The sequence below is a fragment of the Bufo gargarizans genome, chromosome 4, assembly GCF_014858855.1.
Source record: "Bufo gargarizans isolate SCDJY-AF-19 chromosome 4, ASM1485885v1, whole genome shotgun sequence".
NCBI lineage: Eukaryota > Metazoa > Chordata > Amphibia > Anura > Bufonidae > Bufo > Bufo gargarizans.
Window position 1 is genome coordinate 220,589,160 of NC_058083.1, and position 14,550 is coordinate 220,603,709.

Sequence of the window (14,550 nt, forward strand, 5' to 3'; positions counted from 1 at the left end):
AAAACTACCACACAACCAGCATGCTATTATTGATTAGATTACATTAGATTTCCCTTTCATCGTTTTAAATGGAGTGATTGTTTGAATTAAGCAGTCGCAGAGCTGTAAAAGCTGCTTTAAAGGGATTGTGCAGCTGGTACATATTGTTAACCTATCCTTAGGATAGGTCATCAATATCAGATCAGCCAGGATCCACCTCCTGGCAGCCCCACTGATCAGCTGTTTGAAGAGTAGACCTCTTTAAAATTACACCACGTGTCGTCTTCTTTGTAGTGGCGGCACAGTGTAATTACAATTGTTCATCCCAATTCAAATGAACGGAATGAGCATATGTACTTACTCTGCGCTGCCGAGACAAGTGACACAACACACAGTGTAATCTTGAAGAGTAAGGTGCATTCGCACGAGCACCGCCTACTTTTCAAATGGCTGATTGGCAGGAGAGCTGGAAATCGGACCCCCACTGATCAGTTATTGATAACCTATCCTGAGGATAGGTCATCAATATGTACCAACCACACAACCCCTTAAAAATGATAAACTGTAATTCGGGACAATATTGCAATTATCCCAGAACATTAGTTAGTACATATAAGCTTCCTAACTTATTAAAGGAGAAGTTCATTAGTCATATTTAAAAATTAACAATAATTGTATCCAACTGATGACAGACTGCCATTGTCTGAAAAGAAGTTTGGCAATGTTTCAGATTTTCATATGATACTTGGACGATTTTTTTGGGGTTTTAATTAAACATTATTTCTTTGAAAGAACGTCCCATGAAAGATTTTTCCTCCTTCACCCATTGTCACCAAACATGGATGGCCAAATTGATCAATTGTAACGTTCAATATAGGCTAAAGTGTGAATGGATATTTCTAAGAAATGATTCTTCACCAGACAACCGGTTGCTCAATGTATGCCGACCTTTAGCGCCATAGAAAACAATATCTACAAACATGCATAGATAACTGTGATGATTGGTGAACCCTTTGTCCTTGTGAGAAGGGCGAACAGGCCAGCACATGGACTGGATGTGTGGTCATAGGAAACCTTCAAGCTTTAGGACATATACCAGTACTTTTAATACATATAAGGCCAAGTTTACACTTCAGTTATTTGATCAGTTATTTCCTTAAGTTATTGTGAGTCAGAACAGGTGCAAATCTTTGCGTTAGACCTTATGTCTGTATAGGCTTCACTCCTGGTTTTGGCTCACAATAACTGATGGAAATAACTGACCAAATAACTGAAGTGTGAACTTGGTCTAAGACTGGTAGGACATGCTTCGTGCTTTTTATGTACCTTTTTTTTTATTAGTTTGTCACCAGGAAACACCCTTTTCTTTTAATGTACACATTAAGTATCCCCTAAGACTGCTGAGAGGGAGAAACACATTTGTTTATGAGACATGCCTCTTTTTTGATCCCAGTTTCGTTTTACTAAAGTATTTTGCAAAACCCTAAACAAAACTTCAGGAATTCTTCACAGGATCATATTTTCATATCTAATTTTACATATATCATATAACATTTAAAATGTAGCATATTACAATTATGACATGATTTTACAAAGTTCACTGTTATAGAAGGGACGGGTAATGTTATGTTGATCTCCTAAATATAGGTATAAGTACTATATATTAAATTGATTGGTGAGGGTCTAAGTGGTTGAAGCCCAGCCACCAGACACTTATCACCTATCCTGTGGAAACCCGATGAGTTATAATTCTGGAAGCACCCCAACTTCACAGTTTCATGTTTTTCATGGATTTGTATTTCAAAAAGTTGCTTGGTTTAATTAAATTGATATTATACAATTAATATTGTACATTATGATGCTAATTGTAGAATATTTTCTTGATGAACATTTTAGGAAAAATACTTTAAAATCATCGGATTAACTTAAATCATGTTTTCATGTTTGTTTGTTTTTTAAACCAACCCCAATGCAGTAAAATACCTAAACAGTTATTTCTTAGCTCCCTAGTTATAGTGGCATTGCAATTTTTATTAGAGACATATTCTGCTATTGCTGATGAAAAGACTATAAACTACTATAAACTACTGCAGTAGTTTATAGTCTGTAAAAAGGGCATAGGCTGCCATAAAACAACCAGCAGTTTGCTAATAATCAAAACCATGGGGAATTTGAACTTTCTCCATCTTCTAGCTGCATTATTAGCACATTAACATCTGAAATTAGAATCAGTCCAATAACAAGGTAATTTATTTATGCATTTAATCAGTGTATTTGTGTAGGGGAAAAACTGAACTGAATTGTATGTATGTTGTAGAACACGGTAGATTCTCTGAGTAAAATTATGTGTGCTTAAAGGATTCCCCAGCTTTAAAACACTTTTGGGCAGCTTCCCCCTTCCCAGCTGGACCTGTGGAAAGATGCATACTTTCTTACTCTCCACCACTACACCATGTCTAGTCCTTGCTTGTCAACTTCCAGAATGGGAGTCATATGTGCCGTCTCAGCCAATAACTGGCTGTAAAAGCGATGTGTCCCCCAAGTGGCACATGACCCAGTGACAAGCCACTTGGGTGACATGTCACCACTGCAGAAAGTCACCAGCTGCAGCGGCACACGTGACTCCTGTCCATTCCAGACAGTGTCAGACTAGGGTGTTTAGGGCCCACCATTAAAGTAATTCTGGAGGCCCACTGTACAACTACATGCAAATAGCACCTGACCCTCGTTCTTAAACCCCTAAAACTAAACCACACACATATATCTTCACTAGAAGCCTGCTGCTTAGCCAATGCCTCAGACTGTTCTGTCCTGGAAAACTTGGCTTTCTTACATATCACCTCTGTCCATTAATGCATCTATAATAATAAACTGCTTAGTTTGTTAAAAAAAAACTACCCAGTTTTTCATATAATCATATAGGTTGGCTGAGATTCTGTACACTGAACATCTATATGTAGGGTAGTCAGCGCACTGAGCCAATCGTGCAGGGATTAAGGGGACTAGGTACTCACCTTCTCAGGGTGCCTCCGAGGGATTCAAATGCTCCCTGTAGGCCAGTTTGATTGGGATTCCAGAAGTTGACAAGCAGGGACCAGAGTCCGTTGGACTGAAGAACCTGGAACTGACCCGCAGTCAACAGGTAAGTATGCTTTCATGCACATGCCCAGCTGAAGACCCCAAAGTGTTTGAAACCTTTAATATGTATAAACCAGCACTATTTATCATCCTTAGATCGGAGCCTTGTGTCTTGTATAATGTCTAGCTTTGATGCAAATCTATTCTGTATCACACATGCTTTTATTGAATCTCTTTAATTAATTTACAATGAATAATACAGTCATATTTATAGTAAACAACTTGCAGAGAAAGACAAAGCAACCTACAGACGTGGACAAAATTGTTGGTACCCTTTGGTCAATGAAAGAAAAAGTCACAATGGTCACAGAAATAACTTTAATCTGACAAAAGTAATAATAAATTAAAATTCTATAAATGTTAACCAATGAAAGTCAGACATTGTTTTTCAACCATGCTTCAACAGAATTATGTAAAAAAATAAACTCATGAAACAGGCATGGACAAAAATGATGGTACCCCTAGAAAACACAGAACATAATGTGACCAAAGGGACATGTTAATTCAAGGTGTGTCCACTAATTAGCATCACAGGTGTCTACAACCTTGTAATCAGCCATTGGGCCTATATATATGGCTCCAGGTAATCACTGTGTTGTTTGGTGATATGGTGTGTACCACACTCGACATGGACCAGAGGAAGCAAAGGAAAGAGCTGTCTCAAGAGATCAGAAAGAAAATTATAGACAAGCATGTTAAAGGTAAAGGCTATAAGACCATCTCCAAGCAACTAGATGTTCCTGTGAGTACAGTTGCACATATTATTCATAAGTTTAAGATCCATGGGACTGTAGCCAACCTCCCTGGACGTGGCCGCAGGAGGAAAATTGATGACAAATCTAAGAGACGGATAATCCGAATGGTAACAAAAGAGCCTAGAAAGACTTCTAAAGAGATTCAAGGTGAACTTCATGCTCAAGGAACATCAGTGTCAGATCGCACCATCCGTCGTTGTTTGAGCCAAAGTGGACTACATGGGAGACGACCAAGGAGGACACCATTGTTGAAAACGAATCATAAAAAAGCAAGACTGGAATATGCCAAACTACATGTTGACAAGCCACAAAGCTTCTGGGAGAATGTCCTGTGGACAGATGAGACAAAAATCGAAGTTTTTGCCAAGGCACATCAGCTGTATGTTCACAGACGAAAAAATGAAGCATATCAAGAAAAGAACACTGTCCCTACTGTGAAACATGGAGGAGGCTCTGTTATGTTCTGGGGCTGCTTTGCTGCGTCTGGCACAGGGTGTCTTGAATCTGTGCAGGGTACAATGAAATCTCAAGACTATCAAGGAATTCTAGAGAGAAATGTACTAGCCAGTGTCAGAAAGCTTGGTCTCAGTCGCAGGTCATGGGTCTTGCAACAGGACAATGACCCAAAACACACCGCTAAAAACACCCAAGAATGGCTAAGAGGAAAAAATTGGACTATTCTAAAGTGGCCTTCTATGAGCCCTGACCTCAATCCTATTGAGCATCTTTGGAAGGAGCTGAAACATGCAGTCTGGAAAAGGCACCCTTCAAACCGGACACAACTGGAGCAGTTTGCTCATGAGGAGTGGGCCAAAATACCTGCTGAGAGGTGCAGATGTCTCATTGACAGTTACAGGAAGCGTTTGATTGCAGTGATTGCCTCAAAAGGTTGCGCAACAAAATATTAAGTTAGGGGTACCATCATTTTTGTCCATGCCTGTTTCATGAGTTTATTTTTTTACATAATTCTGTTGAAGCATGGTTGAAAAACAATGTCTGACTTTCATTGGTTAACATTTATAGAATTTTAATTTATTATTACTTTTGTCAGATTAAAGTTATTTCTGTGACCATTGTGACTTTTTCTTTCATTGACCAAAGGGTACCAACAATTTTGTCCACGTCTGTATGTGCTTCATTAGGAGACTTATTTTGCTGCTAAAGTCTAAAGTTTAATGTTCTGTGAACAGTGGCGTCTCTAGCTTTTAAATTTTGGGGGGGCACACTGGGGGCCAGGACAAAAGTAGGGGGGGCAGCTATAACAACGATACATTTACACAAGTACACTTAGAAATGCTGCGATACTTTACCCAATACCTAAAACCGCAACAGGGAAGAAAAGTCCAGCCATCATTAAGTAAGTCCCCCCCAATGTGCCATTATTAAGTAAGCCCCCCCCATCATGTGCCATTATTAGGTAAGTCCCCCCCCCCCCCCCCCCCCCAAGTATCACTATTGTAAAAAAAAAAAAAAAAAATTATACTTACCTCAGTGTTAGCGATGCGATGCAGGCCTCTTCTGGCCTGTGTCCCACGCTGTATGGCTCAGGCGGCGCGATGACGTCATCGCGCGCCTGCGCCGGCCTCTGATAGGCTGCCGGTCTAGTGCCTGCAGCCTATCAGAGCAAGGGGAAGGGACACGCCTCTCCCTCCCCTGCACCGCCGCTTAGTGATGGGAAGTTCGGATCTTTTAGGTGAATCGGTTCATTTGAATCAGCTCATTCAAATGAACCAATTCATGAATCGGATCTTCGGTTCACTTGGTGAGTCAGACTGCTGAGCTGACTCGCAAGTGAACCGAAGACTCTAGGTGCCGGTGCGCATGCGCAGATGCTTGATACATTCGATTCACTCACTACTTGCTGCGCTGCTGACTCAGTGCAGTCGGCTCGTCTTCTTCAGCTCTCTCTGAACTCTGATTACTAGTATTGAGTGATTTATTATAGTAAAGGGAAGCTGAGGCTGACGCCGGACAGGAGGAGTCAGGAGTCAGACAGGAGTCAGAAGCTGTCACTGTGGTGTGCAATGTTACCCACAGTGACAACAGTCTGACACTGACAGTACAATCCATAAAGGTGATGTGAACCCACCCTTAGGCCCCTTTCACACTTGCGTTGTCCGGATCCGGCATAGAGTTCCGTCGTCGGGGCTCTATGCCGGAAGAATCCTGATCAGTTTTATCCTAATGCATTCCGAATGGATAGAAATCCGTTCAGGATGCATCAGGATGTCTTCAGTTCCGGAACGGAACGTTTTTTGGCAGGAGAAAATACTGCAGCATGCAGTACTTTTTGCTCCGGCCAAAAATCCTGAAGACTTGCCGCAAGGCCGGATCCGGAATTAATGCCCATTGAAAGGCATTGATCCGGATCCGGCCTTAAGCTAAACGTCGTTTCGGCGCATTGCCGGATACGACGTTTAGCTTTTTCTCAATGGTTACCATGGATGCCGGGACGCTAAAGTCCTGGCAGCCATGGTAAAGTGTAGTGGGGAGCAGCATACTTACCGTCCGTGCGGCTCCCGGGGCGCTCCAGAGTGACGTCAGGGCGCCCCAGGCGCATGGATGACGTGATCGCATGTACACATCATCCATGCGCATGGGGCGCTCTGATGTCATTCTGGAGCGCCCCGGGAGCCGCACGGACTGTAAGTATACCGCTCCCCCGCTCCTCACTACTACTATGGCAACCGGGACTTTAATAGCGTCCTGGCTGCCATAGTAACACTGAACGCATTTTGAAGACGGATCCGTCTTCAAATGCTTTCAGTACACTTGCGTTTTTCCGGATCCGGCGTGTACCTCCGGCAAGTGGAGTACACGCCGGATCCGGACAATGCAAGTGTGAAAGGGCCCTTAGTTATATAGCTACTGAATGAGATGCCTTTAACATATATATCTCCTGAGAAGCCAATTTGATTCTAAAGGGTTAATTTAATTCAACCTGTAATCTAAACTCTTGTGTCATCTGTCACTTCTCCTGTCCCTTAATCTTATCACTGCTGCAACAAAAGCAGCCTCAGTGTAAGGCTACTTTCACACTAGCGTTCTGCTGTCCGCTCGTGAGCTCCGTTTGAAGGAGCTCACGAGCGGACCCGAACGCTTCCGTCCAGCCCTGATGCAGTCTCAATGGAGCGGATCCGCTCAGACTGCATCAGTCTGGCGGCGTTCAGCCTCCGCTCCGCTCGCCTCCGCACGGACAGGCGGACAGCTGAACGCTGCTTGCAGTGCTCAGCTGTCCGCCTGGCCGTGCGGAGGCGAGCGGATCCGTTCAGACTTACAATGTAAGTCAATGGGAACGGATCCGCTTGAAGATGACACCATATGGCTCAATCTTCAAGCGGATCCGTCCCCCATTGACTTTACATTTAAAGTCTGAACGGATCTGCTCAGGCTACTTTCAGACTTAGAAATTTTTCTAAGTTATTAATGCAGACGGATCCGTACTGAACGGAGCCTCCGTCTGCATTATATGATCGGATCCGTTCAGAACGGATCCGATCAAGCGCAAGTGTGAAAGTAGCCTTACCTGTTCTACCCTCTGACTCACTGCTCTTTTAACTCAATGAATCGAATGAGTCACAAACTAAGTCGGATCTTTAGATTCTTTTAACTTGTGACTCATTCGATTCCTTTCTATTAGACTCCCCTGCACTTACTTGTGTGACTCAGACGACACGATTCAGAGAGCTGCTGGTGTGCTGTGCTTGCCTTGCCCCCTCAGCTCTGGTCGGTGATTGGTTGGTGGGCGGGGAGGGGTGGGGCTGGCAGAAGCAGCCTCCACTCTGAGATCACATTACGCTCCTCCCCGTCCCTCCCTCAGGCTTCGGCTCCCTGCGTCCCTGCTGCCAGCAGCGTGAGGTGAGAGACTCTCTGTGACTGAGCTGAGCTGAACTCGGATCAGTCAAGTGAATGCTGCTGGCAGCAGGGGGGGGGGGCGCATTTTAGTTGGGGGGGCACATGGGGGGGCCCAGCATGATGTTGGGGGGGCCGTGGCCCCCTCTGGCCCCCCCCTGGCGACGCCACTGTCTGTGAATATAAAATATTGTAAAATAAGGATGACAATAGGTTCTCTGTGCATTCTCGAGCGTGGATAGCTTTGAAATCTGTTCTGTAGGAAGTCTATAGCTTGTTTGAAGTATCATATTTTACAGAGTATTTCTTCAATACATTCTATTAGCCTTATGAAATTCATGACTCATGGGTTTTATATAATACTTTACTTTTAAGAATTCATTTTTTTCCTCCAGATAGTGCGGCTTCTGCCTTACTTTATTGCTATCCTTAGTTCCTTTACGATTATTGCCCACAGGTGGAGAACCTAGAGGAAGGAGAATTCTATGAATTCAAAATTACTGCAAGTAACCTTGCTGGTCTTGGTATTCCTTCTGATCCCAGCGAACATTTCATATGTGAGGCTTGGACATCTCCTGAGCCAGGTGAGTCAAATCCACTATAGTAAGGAGTTTTTGGCCGCAACAAGTGAAGAATGTAAGCCTGAAGTTACACATTCAGGGAGATTTGTCAAAACTAGTGTAAAGGAATAGCAACCAATCAGATTCTACCTTTCATTTTTCAGAGTGCCTTTGGAAAATAAAAGGTGTAATCAGGTTTCTATGGGCACTGAGCCAGTTTTCCTTTTTGTTGTTTTTGTATGCATCACTGGTTTGCTGTATATGGATTGAAGGTTCTGTACTTGATTATTTGCAACCATGAGTGCTGCCTTCCATTCTAACTGGATTACTTCTAGGAAAGTGACTTGGACTCAAGCCGGCACCTAAGCGCATATGACAGTGGTGGCCATGGACCGCCTTTGTAACAATAAATAGTCTTTACAAAACGTATCCTGATGTTTTGCACTTCTATTAAGATCTAAGATTTGTAGATTGAGAGATATTACTAGCTAATACCCCATACCCCCCTGACGAAGCTGCACATGCGGCAAAACATGTCGGGAGGGCTCTGTTTCTTAGTTTTTAGGCAGGAAACAGCAGATAGACATTCAGGAATCTTGCAGGGAAAGCTGATAGGGACAGTGTGAATTGTATGTTACTAACAGAGTGTTTGGGACAGACGTGTATGTGTAGGTGCAGTCAACAGTGTGTGCATTCAGCAATTTAGGTATGAGGAGGATGAGAGACACGCTCCTAGAGCTTATATAAATTGCCAAAAGGCAGCGATAGCAGTATTCATGATACCAATACATCTTTTACTGTCACATTGTTACAACAATTCTGCAATGTAACTAAGTAAAGATTAATACAGTGATTGTGATACTACAGAGATAGCAATATATTGGGAGCAGGGTTCCTTTGTCCCCACAAGGCACGGATAGTAATATCTCTCAATCTACAAATTATCAGATACTGCAAGTGAAGGCAGTGTAGATATTATAAATGTATGGCCAGAGTATATAGGTAGATACTAGCAAGAATGGCAATAGCTGTAGAGTTAGGCCTCTTTCACACGGGCGAGATTTCCGCGAGGGTACAATGCGTGAGGTTAATGCTTTGCACCTGCACTGAATCCAGACCCATTCATTTCTATGGGGCTGTGCACGTGAGAGGTGATTTTCACACATCACTTGTGCGTTGCGTGAAAATCGCAGAGTGCTCTATTTTGTGCATTTTTCACGCAACGCAGGCCCCATAGAAGTGAATGGGGCTACGTGAAAATCGCAAGCATCTGCAAGCAAGTGCGGATGCGGTGCAATTTTCACTCATGGTTGCTAGGACATGATCAGGATGGGGACCAGATCATTATTATTTTCCCTTATAACATGGTTATAAGGAAAAATAATAGCATTCGTAATACAAAATGCTTAGTAAAATAGGGCTGGAGGGGTTAAAATTTTTTTTAAATTTTTTAACTCACCTTAATCCACTTGTTCGCCCAGCCCGGCTTCTCTTCTTTCTTCTTCTTTGCTGTGCAGGAGGAAAAGGACCTTTGGTGACGTCACTGCGCTCATCACATGGTCCATGACATGATCCATCACCATGTGATGAGCGCAGTGACGTCACCACATGTCCTTTTCCTCAAAGAAGAAGAAAGAAGAGAAGCCGGGCTGCACGAACAAGTGGATTAAGGTGAGTTAAAGAATTTTTATTTATTTTTTAACCCCTTCATTACTATTTTACTAAGCATTCTGTATTAACCATGTTATAAGGGAAAATAATAAAATCTACACAACACCTAACCCAAACCCGAAATTCTGTGAAGAAGTCTGGGTTTGGGTTCGGGTATAAACATGACAATTTTTCTTTACACGCGTGCAAAACGCATTAAAATGTTTTGCACTCGCACGAAAAAATCTTGCATTTTCCCGCGACGCACCCGCATCTTATCCGGCCCAAATCCATGACGCCTGTGTGAAAGCGGCCCAAATCCATGACGCCTGTGTGAAAGAGGCCTTAGAGACAATAATAAGATCTTCTACTCGATCTCTGAAAGAGTGCTTACCAACAACACAGTGTAAAGTGAAAATAAATTGTTACCTGCAAATAAGAATACCACACATGTTTATTTATAACACAGTAATAAAGCACTGTCCCAGTGACTGCTAAGAGTAAACTTGATAACTGCCCCTGCTATCCCCTGATAGTTAAACCACATTTAGTCTCTTTTCTGTCTTTTGGGTTTAATAAATTACTACTAAATATGTAGTTTTATAATGTAGTAGTTAGGACCCCTAAAGGGATTTTGTGGTCAATTGACCAGTTGTATATTTTTGTGTATTTATCCCGAGGATCCTAATAAGGGCCTAGGAGTTTGGTAAGTTTCCCTATAGTTTACATATGTTTATTGGACATAAGCATCAAGCCCATTAAAGAGAAAATAAAGTTTATCTGTTGCATTTTAAACACTTTCAACTTTCTTGCAATCCATACAAAAACACAAAAATTCTTCTTCAAAATATACATTTATCGTGGCCAAAAATATCTTTTATATCTGCCAGGAGTTTGTATGAAGCATCCATTATCCTTGGTCTATTAAACTTTTACTTGGCTTTTTGTGTACTTTTCCAAAAGAATAGAAACTCCAAGTTCCAAGTTATATAGTGGAAGCTTACCTTTAACACACTGCTGAGTGCAATTTATGTTTGATGTGTCATGGTCAACTCTGAAGTACAATGTGTGAATAGAGTCACTTAAAAAAATCTTATAGACTACTCATGTAGCTGACAATGTTAGAATGTTTCTTCTGTGTATTTAAAGCAGCATGGCGCAGCATACAGAATGACTTGTGGTGGTAATAAATAGAGATGAGCGAAATTCAAAAAATTTCGAATCGGGCACTTTGCTGAGTTTAAATTTTTTTTTTATCCAAATTAATTTGTCAAAAAGCACGTTAAAATCAGCTATTTCCCAGCTGCAGGGAGCCTATATATCGGTGTACAACAGTGTGCATTGCAGAAACATGCATAGCTAGTCTGCTGTGGTAGTAAAACAGTTAAGCCTCATTTACACATCAGTGTTCCACGGACGTGTGCTGTACGTGTTCTCCACGGACAGCACACATCCCCATTAATTTTAATCTGTGTATTCAGACATCTGTGTGTTTTAGCACGGTCCGCGGGTCCATGTTTTCAGCATGGATGCATGCTCTGTTTTGTCCGTGTTCACGGATCCATCACGTCCATTATAGTCTATGGGTCTGTATTGCGATGCCTGTTGCATCTGTGTTTCACGGATCATTAAAAAGAGATGCTTTGAAAATTACCCAACACGTATCCCTAACGGACAGCTTCACGGATGCATCACTGACCACCTGCCCACGGATTTAAGCACTGATACGGACATATGAATGAGGCTTTACTGTGCATCATTGTGAAAAGCAGTTGACAGGTGTCACTCTAAGAATCAGTTCAAACTTCACTTATTTGGTCATTTGAGGGGCTAAAACTGACCAAATAACTCAAGTGTGAACTCAGCCTTAGGCCTCATGCACACGACCGTTTTTTTTTAAGGTCCGCAAAAACATGGTCCGTAAGTCCGTGATCCGTGACCGTTTTTTCGTCCGTGGGTCTTCTTTGATTTCTGGAGGATCCACGGACAAGAAAAATGAAAAAAAATCTAAGTCAAGTTTGCCATTGAAATGATAGGAAAAAACGGACACGGATTACGGACACGGATCACGGACGCGGATGACAATCTTGTGTGCATCCGTGTTTTTTCACGGACCCATTGACTTGAATGGGTCCGTGAACCGTTGGCCATGAAAAAAATAGGACAGGTCCTATTTTTTTCACGGCCAGGAAAAACGGATCACGGATGCGGCTGCCAAACGGTGCATTTTCCAATTTTTCCACGGACCCGTTGAAAATCAATGGGTCGGCGAAAAAAAACGGAAAATGGCACAACGGCCACGGATGCACACAACGGTCGTGTGCATGAGGCCTTACAGGTCAATGTCATATAAAGAACCATGCAGTGGCCCAAGGTTGCACAATAAAGTGAAAGAGTGCACTCCTTTTACACTGTCAGCTGATTCCACGTAGATTTCTACAGAACCTGTTCTGTTACACGCTGATACAAGTATAGTGGCCCCATGACACAGTGGAGAGGGTATCAGCAGTAAGTTTGTTTCAATGTCACTGTTAATTTTTCCCTTCTTCTGATCCATCACAAGAACAACCCCAAAATAAAGGATCCTGTCTTTTGAGTATCCGCCTTCAGCGACACTAGTGGCCCCGTCATGTACAGTTGCAAGAAAAAGTATGTGAACCCTTTTGAATGATATGGATTTCTGCACAAATTGGTCATAAAATGTGATCTGATCTTCATCTAAGTCACAACAATAGACAATCACAGTCTGCTTAAACTAATAACACACAAAGCATTAAATGTTGCCATGTTTTTATTGAACACACCATGTAAACATTCACAGTGCAGGTGGAAAAAGTATGTGAACCCATAGACTAATGACATCTCCAAGAGCTAATTGGAGTGAGGTGTCAGCCAACTGGAGTCCAATCAATGAGATGAGATTAGAGGTGTTGGTTACAGCTGCCCTACCCTATAAAAAACACACACCAGTTCTGGGTTTGCTTTTCACAAAAAGCATTGCCTGATGTGAATGATGCCTCGCACAAAAGAGCTCTCAGAAGACCTACGATTAAGAATTGTTGACTTGCATAAAGCTGGAAAGGGTTATAAAAGTATCTCCAAAAGCCTTGCTGTTCATCAGTCCACAGTAAGACAAATTGTCTATAAATGGAAAAAGTTCAGCACTGCTTCTACTCTCCCTAGGAGTGGCCGTCCTGTAAAGATGACTGCAAGAGCACAGTGCAGACTGCTCAATGAGGTGAAGAAGAATCCTAGAGTGTCAGCTAAAGAGTTACAAAAGTCTCTGGCATATGCTAACATCCCTGTTAGTGAATCTACAATACGTAAAACACTAAACAAGAATGGATTGCATGAGAGGATACCACAGAGGAAGCCACTGCTGTCCAAAAAAAACATTGCTGCACGTTTACAGTTTGCACAAGAGCACCTGGATGTTCCAAAGCAGTACTGGCAAAATATTCTGTGGGCAGATGAAACCAAAGTTGAGTTGTTTGGAAGAAACACACAACACTATGTGTGGAGAAAAAGAGGCACAGCACACCAACATCAAAACCTCATCCCAACTGTGAAGTATGGTTGTGGGGGCATCATGGTTTGGGGCTGCTTTGCTTCATCAGGGCCTGGACGGATTGCTATCATCGAAGGAAAAATTAATTCCCAAGTTTATCAAGACATTTTGCAGGAGAACGTAAGGCCATCTGTCCACCAGCTGAAGCTCAACAGAAAATAAGTGTTGCAACAGGACAACGACCCAAAGCATAGAAGTAAATCAACAACAGAATGGCTTAAGCAGAAGAAAATACGCCTTCTGGAGTGGCCCAGTCAGAGTCCTGACCTCAACCCGATTGAGATGCTGTGGCATGACCTCAAGAAAGCCATTCACACCAGACATCCCAAGAATATTGCTGAACTGAAACAGTTCTGTAAAGAGGAATGGTCAAGAATTACTCCTGACCATTGTGCACATCTGATCTGCAACTACAGGAAACATTTGGCTGAAGTTATTGCTGCCAAAGGAGGTTCAACCAGTCATTAAATCCAAGGGTTCACATACTTTTTCCATCTACACTGTGAATGTTTACATAGTGTATTCAATAAAAACATGGTAACATTAAATTATTTGTGTGTTATTAGTTTAAGCTGACTGTGATTGTCTATTGTTGTGACTTAGATGAAGATCAGATCACATTTTATGACCAATTTGTGCAGAAATCCATATAATTCCAAAGGGTTCACATACTTTTTCTTGCAACTGTAGGTTGGCAACAACGAGAGGAGTAAACATAGTGGCCCAGTGACAGAGTAGGGAGTTGGGCAACCGCATAAGGAGTCAACACAGTAGCCCAGTCACAGAGTGGGGGAGGGTAGCAACCATATGTGGAGTCAACACAGTAGCCAAGTCACACAGTAGTGAGAGTGGCAAGCACATGGGGAGTAAACATAGTGGTCCAATAACAGAGTGAGGATGGTGGCAACCGCATGAGGAGTCAACATAGTGGCCCAGTGACAGAGTGGGGCGGTGTAGGGCAATAGCAGTGGCAGTAACAGCACAAGATGGTAGGTGTCGGTAGGAGAAGATAGCAGCAGATGCAGCAGGTATATGGCATCAGGCGGGT

General features: G+C 42.5%; 1 protein-coding gene across 7 annotated transcripts in view; it reads left to right on the forward strand.

The window, feature by feature from the left end:
• MYOM2 (myomesin 2) overlaps positions 1-14,550 on the forward strand; it is a 419,263-nt gene that overhangs the window by 95,418 nt on the left and 309,295 nt on the right. For all 7 annotated transcript variants that reach the window (XM_044289251.1, XM_044289247.1, XM_044289250.1 and 4 more), the window contains one exon: positions 8,182-8,308. In XM_044289251.1, coding sequence (XP_044145186.1) covers positions 8,182-8,308 — 127 coding nt within the window. The remainder of the gene's footprint in view (positions 1-8,181; positions 8,309-14,550) is intronic.